Genomic DNA, 14,220 nt, shown 5'->3' with positions numbered 1-14,220 from the left:
AGCACTTATGCTGCATTCATACATAACGCCCCCTTGCCACTCTACAACCAACCAATCAGAGTCTCCTTAATATGCCGCTCTATTTAACCTGCCAGATCTCTCTCCATGCATTGCTTGCTGCTGCTATTGCTGCAGTTACCTCTACGTCGCTGCTGCTTGCCTGCCCCACCACCACCCCAGCTTCCACCTGTAGGCTCGGGGGTTAGTTATTTAATCATCACTCATCGTGCTATAATAATAATAATAATAATAGATTTAATTTGTTAGCGCTTTTACAGGTGCTCAAAGACGCTTTACAGATATAGTGAAGGGAAAAGAAAAGGAAGGAACAACAAATAAATATATAGTTAAAGTTAAAGTCAAATAATACAAAAACAATCACACATTAAAAGCCAGATTGAAGAGGTGAGTTTTTGTGAGTTTTTTTAAGGTGGTGAGGTCAGTGCAGTCTCTGATGGGTTGGGGCAGTGAGTTCCAGAGGGAGGGGGCAGCAACGGAGAAGGCTCTGTCCCCCCAGGTCCGGTGATTGGTGCGGGTGGGGATGGATAGGAGGTTGGCTTCTGATGAGCGGAGGCAGCGGGAAGGGGCGTGGTGGTGGAGCAGCAGGTCTGTGAGGTAGGGGGGGGGCCTGATTAATGAGGAGGACTTGACGGACGGGGAGCCAGCGGAGGTTCTGGAGAACGGGAGTGATGTGGTCTCGGGAGCGGGTGTGGGTGAGGAGGCTATGTATATCTATGGAGTGATGATGCCCGAGCCTAGTCGCCAAACTCAACTATATGCTGCTTCTAATAAACATGTTAAAGGAACACGTGAGTTGTCTGACTGAAATATCTTCCATGCTTTCTCTAAGGTCAAGAATAAACGTTAAACTGCGCTTTGAGCACCAGGAAAAGCGCTATACAATATAAATGTTTTATTATTATTATTAACTCATTTTTTAAAGCCTCCAAGGACAAAAATCCTTAATCTGCTCCGAAAGAAAAGAAATGTAGCGTCTACTTTTTCATGAAAACTGGGTCAAGTCTATCCGCCAATAAAGATGTAAAGTAACTTCTAGAGTGTCTTCAAGGTGAGATAGCTCTGCAAACCGCTTCACAAAACTGGTTTGGCTCGGTAAAGCACAGGGGCTGTCCTTACCCGTAAGTATGTTCAACCCAAAACATTTCTTCCTGGATGTGTGTGAATATGTTTAAGTCGTTTTCTGCATATGTGAACATGTCAAATTCTGCAAATGGTCTTCAAAAACAAGCATGACCTACTTAAAGGAATAGTTTGACATTTGCAGAATTGTGCATGTTCACAACCATGAAGTGGTTCTTGTTTTGCGTGGTTTTCTGGTAAATGTTTGCATGGAGCTGTTTGTAAACAGCGTGTTTCATCATGTGTCCGGTCAGGTAGTGCAGGTGGTTAGTCAGGACCGATGCAGTCTTGCTGTTGGAGGACTTGATAACCCACTCCTATTCCCCACTAGTAGAAGTGTGTAGAGGTAAGGTGTAGGGATAAGGTGTAGGGTTAGGGTGTCAGGGGTTAGGGGGTAGGATGTATGGGTAGGGTCAACAACAGATGTAATTGGTTTGCAAACATTAAAAGGACACAGATAGGTAACAGGAAACAACATGAAAGAAAAAAAAAAGTTTAAATAATAATGACTAAACTGAACAAAAAGAAGAAGGGAGGGAGAGGTTAAAAGAAAACAAGAGGGAGGGAAGACATATAAAAAGATGCAAAAAGAAAAGGGTGTGATCTGTTTGGAATTCCTAGCAAGTTTTTCTGTTCATGCATACGCACATACACTAACATGATCTGAGGAACATGTTATTATAATTAATATTATTATTATATATTTTTTTCATATACATACTTGTTGCCAAGTTCGAAAGCAGGAACTTACAGTATGTTGTTGGGAAGTGTGTGTCTTAATGCTAAGGTTATTTCAGTAGAAACACTTAAAACACCGCTGTGGAACTTTCCTCGCATGTCATTTCCTGGTTTTATATTGAAGGGTTGGAAATCATGTATTCAAGTCAGGGAAACAATCTCAATGTCCATTTTAACAGAAGAATTCTATGTTTTGCTAATTGAATTCTGGCTTAATAAACTTTCAAATGGATTTCATATCAGGCCATATAAGAAGGCCTATATTTGAAGGATAGATTCATTTATAACACGATATTTCACTGAAAACACGAAGGAAATGTTTACTCAGAATTTTTCTTCCACACTTGCCCCTGCTAACATCTCAGTAAATGAGCTAGTACAGTTGATCATTTTAATTAAAACATTTAAAATGTTATAGATGTCATTGCTCCAACTAAGGTAAAGGAAGTGACTGGCAAGAAAATATCTCCATTGAGAAAGGCCATGACTGTGAAAACAGAAAAAAGAGAGTGTTGGAAAGCTGAACGCAGGTGGCGAAAAACAAATCTCCAGGTTCATTTTGAAATCTATAAAGAGAGACTTGGCTTTTATAATTTGGAATTGAAAATTGCACGACAGTGTTTCTTCTCTGACATCATTGCCAAAAACAATGCTACTGCTAATGCAATTGATACCGTTGACAGACTAACAAACCCCCCAGTGTCAGTAGCCTCTGAATTTCTATCCACAATGAATTTGCCTCCTTCTTCACTGACAACATTCAGAAAATTAGACAAGCAGTCAGTGCCTCTGTATTAGGTAGGCCTGTCACGATAATTAATTTTGTTGGACGATAAATGTTCCTGGAAATTATTACGATAAACGATAATATTATCGGCACTGTTGTAAGACCATTTTAGACCACTGACATAATGATAATATATAATAATAATTCAAGTACATCCTTTCAAGCTGAACTTTTTATTGAACATTCAACATTGCAAATGCAATGTGAAATAATATTAAAATATATAAATTTTATATAATTAATAAAACAAATTAATTAAATGATAATAAATTAATTAAATCACACACAACCAAAACAATAAATTAAATAGACTCAGGCTGGAAAACAGAGCTATCTCTATCATAACATTTCATCCACATCAAATACATTCATACCTTTTTTTCCACATAACATTTATATATAAATAAATAAATAAATATGAGCACACATTGTTTCATCAGCAAAGAAAACTCTCCTTAAAACAACAGTCAAGTGTGCAGTCCAATGTCCATACAAAGACCCAGATGCCTCAACAGGCCATATCCAAATCTGTATTTTAAAGTTTCAGAGCAAGGAACAACAACATGTTTGCATTGTCGGGCAAATGCATCTTTGATTGTAAACTGTCGGGATTCGGTGGGGGCGATCTCCATCTCCAGCTGCCGTGTTTGCTCCCAGCTGGGAAAACGGAATGGGGTGGTTATGTTTTAGGTGTAGTTTAAGATTTGTGGTATTGCCTGCTTTTGTCGCTAACTTTTTAAAACAAATACAACAAACCGGCTCATTCAAGTCCGTAGGTTGGCCTCGTTCATTTGGCTTGAATCCAAAATACTGTCACACCGGAGAATCGAGATGTGTAGTTAGGTTTTGTAACCAATTCCATTTCACTTTAAATTCCCCTCGAGTGAGTCGCACGTTGTCTCCCGCTTGTCGCTATATTATTAATTTGGATGCTAAACTGCTACAGCATGCATACAGGAAATTGAACCATACACGAATAAACTATATTGAGAACATGACAAATTCAAATGTGGAAGGACTGTGCAGTTTGAAAGAGATAGTTATGTACAGAAATTGTGAGAGCACTTTGGAGGATTATTTGTGATCTTGATGTGAACTTCAACCTCTTTTTCCCTTACCTGTTCATATCCTCATTATCAGACAGATCATCTGTTAAATTACTTCTGACATTTGCTGTAATGAGACACACACAAACGGTTGGTTTTAGTGGTTAGCAATAAGCTCAGTGTGACGAGGGCATTTTTTAAGACTCACACACACTCACACACACACACACACGCACACACACACGCACACACACACACACACACACACTCTTTCTTACTTTGCGTGTAATAGAAGGTATTTCTTGGTTTCATGCCCAACGTCAGCTCTGGCTATCTCTGAAAGCATCTACCGTAAAACATTCTCAAATGGCTGACGTCAGACGTGTTTCCCGTGAGGGACTTTTCTCATGTTTTTCTGCTGTCGATAGACAAAATGAACTTAATCGTTCAGGTCAAAGTTCTCCCGATAGGTAGCCATTCAATTATTACAAAATAGTGTTATGATCCAGGCCAGTCATTTTTGTAGCATTGTGACAAATACGCTTCATATTGTAACACCATGGACACCCTAGCACCTTCATTTTTCCTTGCACCTTCATCAATAATGTTGCCTTTTGAATTTGTTTTATTCTTTTTCACAAAGTATTCACAATAAAATGAATTCAATAAATACTACACCAACTACTGCCATGATCATTCTCATTTGTGGATTTACTTTTTTGTTATTTGTATATATTTGTTCCCTTTATTCACCATTTTGTGGACAATGGTTAATTTGGACTGACAAATACATTATAAAGTCAACAACAGACGTCATTGGTTGGCAAAACATTAAAAGTGATCCGAGGAAAATGTTTAATATATTATTATTTGTATTATTATTCTTTTATTTCCATGTACCATATCTGAAACCAGGAAGTGGTGTTGTTGGGAAGTGTGTGTATAATGATAGCAAAGGTTATTCCAGTAGAACCATTGAAAGCACGGAACTTTCCCAGCATGTCATTTCCTGGTTCAAGTTACTGAGGAAAAGTGTCTTCACACATTTGAATACTTGCCATGTAGCAATTAAAAACACATAAGCAGCCTGAGATTAACAAACACAACTATACTAAATCATGTCTTTATTTTTTGTTTGTTATTGTAAGATTTTATTTTGGGGCGGAATTTTGGGATGCACCCAGAAAAATGTACAAAGCATCTTAACCAAACACCTTATGGACCATTTAGCAGATTTTAAGACTCCTATTATATCACAAAATACTACCTGCAGATAGAGATGCCCACTTATATCTTCCATGCTTTCTCTAAGGTCAAGAATAAACGTTAAACTGCGCTTTGAGCACCAGGAAAAGTGCTATACAATATAAATTGGGCAGTGGTGGCGAAGTCGATAGGGACTTGGCTTGGGAACTGGAAGGTCACCAGTTCAAGTCCCCGAAAGAACAAGTGCTACCGAGGTGTCCCTGAGCAAGGCACCGTTCCCCACATTGCTCCCCGGGCGCCGTTCAAAATGGCAGCACATTGCTCCTAACACTAGGATGGGTCAAATGCAGAGAAATAATTTCCCCATGAGGGATTAATAAAACTTAATCTTAAATGTTTTATTATTATTATTAACTCATTTTTTTAAGCCTCCAAGGACAAAGATCTTCAAGGTGTGATTGCCCTGCAAAACCGCTTCACAAAACTGGTTTAGCTCGGTAAAGCACATGGGCTGTCCTTACCCGTAAGTATGTTAAACACAAAGGAAATGTCATCATAATGTCTTCCTTGATGTGTGTGTGTGTGTGTGTGTGTGTGTGTGTGTGTGTGTGTGTGTGTGTGTGTGTGTGTGTGTGTGTGTGTGTGTGTGTGTGTGTGTGTGTGTGTGTGTGTGTGTGTGTGTGTGTGTGTGTGTGTGTGTGTGTGTGTGTGTGTGTGTGTGTGTGTGTGTGTGTGTGTGTGTGAACATATATAAATGCCAGTCTTCTAGTGCCATCCCACACTTTGCTCAGGACTCAAGCTGGTTTCAGGAGATCTACTTTGCAGGTGAGCATCTGTGCAGTTGTTGATAATGGACTTTCAGATCAACTTTATTAGCATCTTACTGCAGAAACTCTGCACATCTGAAAACACATCTATTTCGATTGTACCTTGGCAATTCAATTATTGCATACTTGTTTTTGTTAAGTTAGGCCTTGTAACTTATTCACCAGCACTTACTATGGTCTGATCTTTCTTGAAGTGAATATATTGTCACTTTCTTTGTATTTCGGAGTTTGAATTTTTATGGTTTTTGACTTGTAAGTCGCTTTGGATAAAAGCGTCAGCTCAGTGATAAGTAATGTAATGTTAACGGGTAGAGCTCATTTACATTTCAATGCCTTTATTATAATTCACACTGGCTTTTGTTCATGCAGAGGATTTTTGCTTCTTAAAGAAGAATGTCAGACTGTTTTTTTGTCTAAATAAATGTTGACAGATATTTGATCATTATGGTGTTTTGATGAATTGTTTAATCAGATTTCAGTGTTGTTCTGGACTCATTCACCCACCAGAATGCTTTCCTTCCTGTTCCTTGCGGTGCTCTGGGCCAGCTGCATGACAGGTAAGATATAAAGATTTAAATAAGATATTAGTATATAAGCATATGGCTTCCTCTCACATAACACATATTTTACTTCTCCAGCTCCCTTGCCTCAGTACTCCTTCTCCCCCGCTGTTGGTAGTGGTGGAGGCACGGCATTCTCCACAGAAAATGAAAATGGACCAATCACAGGGATCAGACTCTGGGAAAATAGCGGCAGTTACATCGCTGGGTCAGTCTGTCCTCCTTCTTTAACACCAATGCGAATAATAAATGCCATATTGCATGTGCAATATGGGGGATCCTATCATTTTATGGGTCGTAACTATTGAATGGATTTTTCTTGTTTAAGAAATATTAGCAGGAGGTGATAAAATGTAATATATATATATAAGTATATTAACTTAAATTCTGTTCAAATTTAAGGTACCTCGACTTTAATTAAGTATTATCTTCATGTGCACATTATAATATTCCACTACATTTCAAAGTGAAATATTGTCCTTTTTACTTTACATTTATTTCATAGCTTTATTAACTAGTTACTGTATGGATTCAGATTTTAAGACAGAAAACGAATACAGAACTTTTGAAATAATATGATGTAGATTAAACTACCCAACGTTATATTTAGGTACACCTAAAACAAGAGGTTGACAAAAAAGATTTTGGCCAGTTATTTTACTTTTTGTTTATGTCATTTTGTGTACAAACATTTCACAGTTCCAGCTTTTCAAATGTTGAGATTTGCTGCATTTCTTTATGAATACTTACATTTATTTTTAACATATTTAAAAAAAAATCTGCAATTACTACCTTTTACTCCTTATACTTGAAATACATTTTCCTCATACTGTCATACTTTTTGTACAGCGTAGTATTATTGCTTTTATTTAGGTAACCACCACTGTTAGCACGGATAGTTGCAGTAACCTTTTCTGCATTAAGGGGAGGGTCCATGGAAAGTTGATTTGCTATGGAAGTGCACAATTCAACCATAGGTTAACCCCCATTTATCTGCTTTCTATTTCAATGTTTTTCTACTTGTTCTAGCACAATATCCATCTATTGGTTACCAAATAGTTTCAATCTGATCATTCTTCTGTCAAATATTGCCCTTATTGCCCATTGTTTGTGTTTCCTCACTCCTGACTGTGTCCTTGCAGTTTGCAGCTGCGCTATGGATTTGGTTGGGGACAAATGGTTGGTCGTGAACTTAACTCTGTACAAGAGCTGATCCTGAATGAAGGAGAGTCCTTTATTCAGGTGAGAGACTTTATAATATTAAAGTAATACATTGAACATTTACAAGACAATGCATTGTACTATGTATTGACATTTATAATATATTATATTTAATAACACTATATTCATCTATCGTTAACAAAAAATACATCATTTGTTTGCTCACTTGGGACAAACCACACGCACTAACATGTCATTGTGCTCTCACGGACATGTTTCAGGTATCTGGGAAATACCATTCCAACTACATCTATCAGCTGATCTTCGTGACCTCCAGTGGACGTTCTCTGATTGTCGGCCAGCCCATTACAGTAAATACCTTCCTCTACAATTTGTGTTTGTTTCAATCACACCATGATGGAAGAAGTATTCTGATCTTTAATGATCACACTTTAAAAGAACTACAGTATGTAACAAGTAAATGCCCTGCATTAAATGTTATTTAAGTGAAATGAAGATTAATCTGCACTTAAACTATTAAAAGTAAATGTAAATAATGTAGAGAAACACCTCCTTGTGACTGTTATACGGTGATATATATATATTAAATAATTAGATTATTTTTATATGCACTTATTTAAATGCAGGATATTACTGTCACTATTCCATCAAATGAATAGACTAATGATTTTAGCTGCATTGTGTAAACTGATGAGTCGCTAATTTATTACAAAACATCTTATTTTTACAGCTTTCTATATGTTTTGTTTGGGAAATAATGCATTTTTAAAGGATCTAAAATTGTCAGACACATGTAGTGAAGTAAGAAATGTAATATTTATCTGTGAATTCTACTGTAGTAGAGTGCAGAAGGAAATGAAAAATACCTTAAATGATTATTTGATTATTTATCTTACATTCCACCACTGCAATTATCAATGCAAGTACTTATTGTTAGGTATTAACTTGTTGATGATCTCTTACAGCTGTCCTTTAACTTCTACCCGTCCCACCCGGGCCAAGAGCTAGTGTTTTTGAGTGGCACCCACAACACTGCAGGGCTCCTTTCGATTGCTGCTCACTGGGCTGTCCCCCAGTCTCAAGACAACAGCACCAACCAGGACTGATCCAGGAACTGGGAATAATCAACCTTTATCTTTATCATGTAATAATATGGAATAAGGTTTGTTTAATGTGATAATAGTATATCGCTGTATGTATCAATACCTCTGTTTATTAATGGATTATTTTTACAATGTATATATGTATGCAAATTATTTTGATTTGAATGTGATATTCAATCTCAGCCTCATTACCGTTCGTTGCATTTTAAGGTACTCCGTTTTTCTTATGACATTGTGGCTATTATGCAAAATGAATAAGAAACAAACACATTCAAAGCAAGTTGGTTGTATGTAAACAAACACACTCTGGTCTTCTGCAAAAAGTATATACTCAATGTATTTAACTTTATTTCGTATATCAGGGGCAAATTATACTTGGATTACGTGCCCAGAACCAAGTCAAAGCTCAGAGGGGGCCGTTGCCTCTCTGTCGCGGCTCCCACACTGTGGAACGATCTGCCCATGCACATCAGACAGGCCTCCACACTGCCTGCTTTTAAATCGCTTCTTAAAACGCACCTCTACTCCTTAGCGTATTAACATCTTTCAGAGCGTTGCTTTTATTGCTTTTAAATTGTCTATTGTTTTACTTGTAGCCTACTTGTTTTATGATGTGTGAGCTGTGCTGTTATTTTTTTGTATGTTTTGTTTTATTTATTTGCCTGTACAGCACTTTGGTCTGGAGGTTTAAAGTGCTCTATAAATAAAGCTGTATTGTATTGTATTAACATAAAATTACTGAAAACTACTGTGTGCAGGATTGTGGACATATTATTTTTATTTGTTCGTGTATCGCTGCACGTGACATCTGACTTTATGACGTTCTGCTGAACATATGACAGTTCATTTGACTGCAGCCTTGACCTGCTGTGAAGGTATCAGAAACATTACTCAGAGAAGATCTTCTCATTGTTGCTTTCAGCAAGTAACAAACTACTGTCCTTCTTCTGCGGTTTTCCAGGCACAGTAGCTCAGGTAACTGCTTCCTGCATAGCACAGTGTGGTCAGAAATGCAAATAACTGAAGTGTGAGAGGTGGTGAAAAGGGGAAGAAAAGAAAAAAAAGGACATGGGTCATGTGGAAATAAAGAGGGGCGGGGAAACAATGAAAAGGAGGACCTTTATTTAAAGTCCGAAACCATTGTTCACTATAAATAAAACCAAAATTAAGCCTGAAACTACAATGATCTTTTGCTAAAAAATAAACAAGTGTCCCTTTTTGTAACATTGACAGCTGAGTCAGGAAGTTCTACACAATGAGATACATACTTTTTAACTCTGGTACAAGAGAACACCGGTGTCCGATCAGAAGATACCCTGAATATCGGAATCAGGATCAGGAGATGACGAGTTTGATTTCATTTTTTAAATTCTCTTTTACAAACAAAGACTGATATACTTGTCACAAGGACATAAAAAAACTGTTAAATACTGTTTTCTGAGGCTTTCCTAAAAGAAAAATGTTTAAAAATACCACACTGAGGACACCATCTTGGAGTCCTGGTGATTTATCTTTTGTAAACACATACAGTATAACATTACAACAAGTTGGGGAGAAGTGCCCTTACTGCAGATGCTCCCAGCAGTTGTAGTTGTGTCTCCCCCTGACAGCCTGGTTGACTGAGAGAAAATCTACTGCACCAGATACAGAGCTGTAGCACTGCAGTTCAAGCACAGCGCCTTGAAGATCAACAGATAAAGAGACAAGGCAGTCAGACAAGTTGGTAAAAATGCAAAAAAGAAAGCCGAAAACTGAAATGTGTGTGAGTGTTTGTTTTACCAGTGTAGTCCAGGGGACCTGTGGTATCCTGTTGTGGGCTCCAGTGAGGTACATTATAAACAGGCAAATGGTCAGAACCTAGCACAAAATGGCAACAAACATCACCCAGCAGCGAGCAGACGGATAAAAATACTCTGTACCCCCAACCAGAATCCACACTAACATACCAAACACCTGGAGGAGAGAGGACAGAAAGAGTGCATGTGAGTGTGGAGAAAAGAAAGAATACATTCAGGTAAACACTTCAAACCCCTCATTGATTTCACCAGATACATATTTTCAAGTCACCAATATGGAACACAAAGTGAAGCATTTTGAAGCGTCACTTGAAAAATATCTAACTTAAAAAAACACCACAAGGTAGTGTCACATCAGTTCAATGTTGATAGAAACCTTTTGGGCGAATGTATTTGTTGATCAATGAATCATTTCCAAATTCCGAACACCCAAACCTATTCCAAACCCGCTCTTCCTGTTTCATGATAAAAGATTCGTGCAAAGAATGCGCCTTTAAGCATGGTTGGTTTCTACTTTCCTAAAATAGAAACTCTTGTAGGATTTCCCCATGTTTCAATTGCTTGTCATCAAATGACTCAGTGAGGCCTGCCCATCCTCTGCATGGCAGCCAGCCAGACTGTATTTAGAGGCCGTCCTGTCTCTTTTCCTCAGCTGATTTGGAAAGGAAGAAACACAATAAGGGAGAGCAAGGAGGAAGACGGGGTTTGCTTGTTTTGTCTTTGATTTATGTCCTATTTTCATAGAAAACATTTTTTTTCTTTAAACTACATAAAAATGATGCTGTTATTCACATGAATCTCATATGGGCAGTACTGTAGCTCAGGAACAACCCAAACGTAGATCAAGTCGTCTCTTGTATGTCTAATTTGGTAACAATTTCTCTTCAAACACTGAAGAGAACATCTTAAAATCCATATTCACACTTACTATCTCAGCCAGGTGGAGTTTTCCTGTGGCAGTTGTGGTGAAGTGCTGGTCGAAGGCCAAGGTGGGGGTAGAGATGTTGCATACTGGGGCTGAGGGAGTCCTGCGGGGCGACCCCACAGCAGCTCGGTTCATGGTGCACTGACGCAGACAGCCTGTCGCTCAGCCAGAGGGAGTTGAGTCCCTGTCCCAGAATCCAACAAGGCCACCCCTCCATGAATGGATAAAAACTGTTTCAGCTCACATGTTAACAAAAATTGCATGAAACTTTCGACTTGTGCGCTGTATTATATCAACCCAGTCTCACGGCATTTCGTGTTAGTTATAGTCATGATATTTAATCTATTGATTCGTGTTGACCAACACGATTTCCGCCTTTTTTTCCGTGTCAAACAGAACGATTTTAAAAGCAATGTATTTCTATTGGTAGTATGTTTCGTGCCTGCAACACGTCTTTTTGTCCGGTTGGGTCTTGGAAGACCGGAAGCTGTGGGGTTCATAAAAACATGTTCTTACTCAATATCAAGCCACGATTATTGTTTTTATTTTAAATCGTACAATGTCTGACTTTTTTTGCCGTCAATGAGGAAAAGAAATGGGGCTCAGAGCCTCAGAATACTGAAATCTGTATTTTTTAAATCTTTTTTTCCTTCTAATTTCTAATTCTTTTCTAAATAACACACTGTTATTTACTCAACAATAACACACAATTATCCTTGTTTTTATTTATTTGTTTAATTCTATAATCTCGGGCTTTTGTGCCGTCCGTCAGGAACTGAATTTCAAAATAAAATAACCGGAAACAGATACAAACCCACTGAACTGATTACCCAAGATCCTCAGCTATGGTTTAAGCTCGGTGATTGGATTGTTTATCCGCAATACACGTTGGGATATGGTGTTAATGCGATATGAAATCTGAAAACCTTTTTTTTTTAAAAGAAGAAAATAATACTTTATTCCGAGTGTGCTTGCTTTTGTCTTTGAAAGTCATCACATAACGGCATTGTAATACATAGTTCGGCTGCATTAAATATTACACATCTGCCGTAGTTCTTTATTCATAGAGCCCTGATTAGAAGACCTTTGGAAACACTGGAAGAAATGCCGCCGAAACTGAATATGTGACGTTGATCATAAATATATCAGCAATTTCTCTTCACACAATACGTCTCCTTGCAGTATCAACACTAATTAGGCTGACTTTTATATTTGATCCAATTGGTAGATAGGTTATATTTACACCATAACGGTGCACAGCTGATAGAAAAGGACTAGTCAGGGGTTTTGGGTGATGGGAGACACATCTATGGAATCAGAATTTCAATAGCTTACCTTTAAATTACGGATACCTTTCTGTCTGTGATGTTTTACAAATCAGATATTAAAGAGCCTGTGAAGCAAGACAAACTGCTCATCAATTAGTCCACTCACCGCTCTGGCCTCCGTTTTCCTCCGCGCATTGGGCTGAGACATGATCTCTGTAAATGTTGCCTTTACTGCAGGCAGTGATTTGCGGATAGCCACCAGCGCTGTATATTGACATGACCAGCGTGTTTCCGATCTTAAGTTCAACTGGTTGTGAAGTTGGCTCCATTTCTATCTGTTTCATTATGAAAATATCATGGGCGACTGAGTTGGCGAAGAAGTTGTACAGCATTTGTACAGTTTCAAAAAAGTAGGCTGCTGCTTCAACATTGCGGACCACATCAACCAACACAAGGTTTAATCTGTGTGCATGGCAGTGGATATACAAAGCATTTGGCACCTCCTTTTTAAACTTCTGCTGTACTCCGTTCTTGCATCCCGACATGACAGCAGCCCCATCGTAACACTGTCCAACACACATGTGTGGGTTGATGTTGCATTGGCTGAGCGTCTGTTTGATGGTACTGAGGAGCGAGTCGGCGTCCAGGCCCTCTGTGTGTCTGAAGTGCAGGAATTCTTCACACACTTGTTTTCCTTTTAGATAACGTACAACAGAGGCGGCGCTAGGGGGTGGCTACTTGGGCTCAAGCCCCGGATGTTTTCTGAAAAGCCCCGGATGTTTCACATAAAAAAAATTAAAAAAAATTTAGATTTTTTATTTTTTATTTTTTTAAATGTCTCGGGAGTAATGTGCAGTACCGGAGTCCACCAGAGAGGCAGCCGCTGCGGGAAATTAGCCTGCGTACTGCGTAGCCTTCCCTGCCCTGAAGAAGAAGTGATCCTTCCTAGTGCCTGACAAGTTTTAAGCTAATAGCCTAAGTTATGGATATTAGAAAGTTATTTTCATCGAAGCAGGCGCCACAAGCTGCAGCAGCAGCAGCAGCAGCAGCAGTATCAGCAACTGACAACAATGTCATCACCAGCAGTGAAGAAATGGATGATGTTTCAGGTGTGTGAATCTAATGGTGATATCTGCACTCTGGCTGACTGAGTAAGAAGTGAAAAAGAGTGATGTACTGTAACGTTAATCTTATAGCTAGTAACCAAGGCAAGGCAAGTTTATTTATATAGCACCTTTCAACACAAGGCAATTCAAGGTGCTTTACAAAAATGAAAGACATTCAGACAAAGGCATTTAAAAACAGTAAAAGATAATAAAAGAAACATTAAAAGAAAAAATACATGAATACAAAGTTACAGTGCAGTTTAAGATATGAATAGTTCACACAGAAGTTTCACTTTACTGATGAACAGAACAGCTCAGTTTAAATTAAAAGCAGCGACAAAAAGATAAACCACACTAAGTCAATACCCTTATATGTTAGTATGTATACAGAACATGACTAAAAATTATCCTAAGATGTAACGTTAACCCTTCATACCTCAGTCTACTTTTAAGACACTAAAATAACATATTCCAATTTTTATTTTGTTTTCGCGCGTGGAATTATACCGGCTCTCGTTTCAGTACACATAACAACG

General features: G+C 38.3%; 2 protein-coding genes across 2 annotated transcripts; one reads left to right on the top strand and one right to left on the bottom strand.

Moving 5' to 3' along the window:
- Positions 1-5,713: 5,713 nt before the first annotated feature.
- LOC117461332 (zymogen granule membrane protein 16-like) lies at positions 5,714-9,337 on the top strand. The gene is made up of 6 exons (XM_071206140.1): positions 5,714-5,742; positions 6,252-6,301; positions 6,383-6,512; positions 7,447-7,546; positions 7,747-7,836; positions 8,452-9,337. Exons 2-6 carry the CDS (start codon positions 6,253-6,255, stop codon positions 8,590-8,592), a joined length of 510 nt encoding a protein of 169 aa, XP_071062241.1. The 5' UTR covers positions 5,714-5,742; position 6,252; the 3' UTR covers positions 8,593-9,337.
- Positions 9,338-9,522: 185 nt separating this feature from the next.
- Positions 9,523-11,445, bottom strand: LOC117461333 (CKLF-like MARVEL transmembrane domain-containing protein 8). Its single transcript, XM_034103154.1, is given in 6 exon segments — positions 9,523-9,609; positions 10,157-10,167; positions 10,170-10,226; positions 10,229-10,268; positions 10,369-10,542; positions 11,314-11,445. Coding segments are annotated over 6 exon segments (501 nt in total).
- Between the last annotated feature and the right edge of the window lie 2,775 nt (positions 11,446-14,220).

This window comes from Pseudochaenichthys georgianus, chromosome 16, assembly GCF_902827115.2.
Source record: "Pseudochaenichthys georgianus chromosome 16, fPseGeo1.2, whole genome shotgun sequence".
In the NCBI taxonomy this organism is placed as follows: Eukaryota; Metazoa; Chordata; class Actinopteri; order Perciformes; family Channichthyidae; genus Pseudochaenichthys; species Pseudochaenichthys georgianus.
The sequence above is the reverse complement of the archived record's forward strand: the minus strand, read 5'-3'. Positions and strand labels throughout refer to the sequence as shown.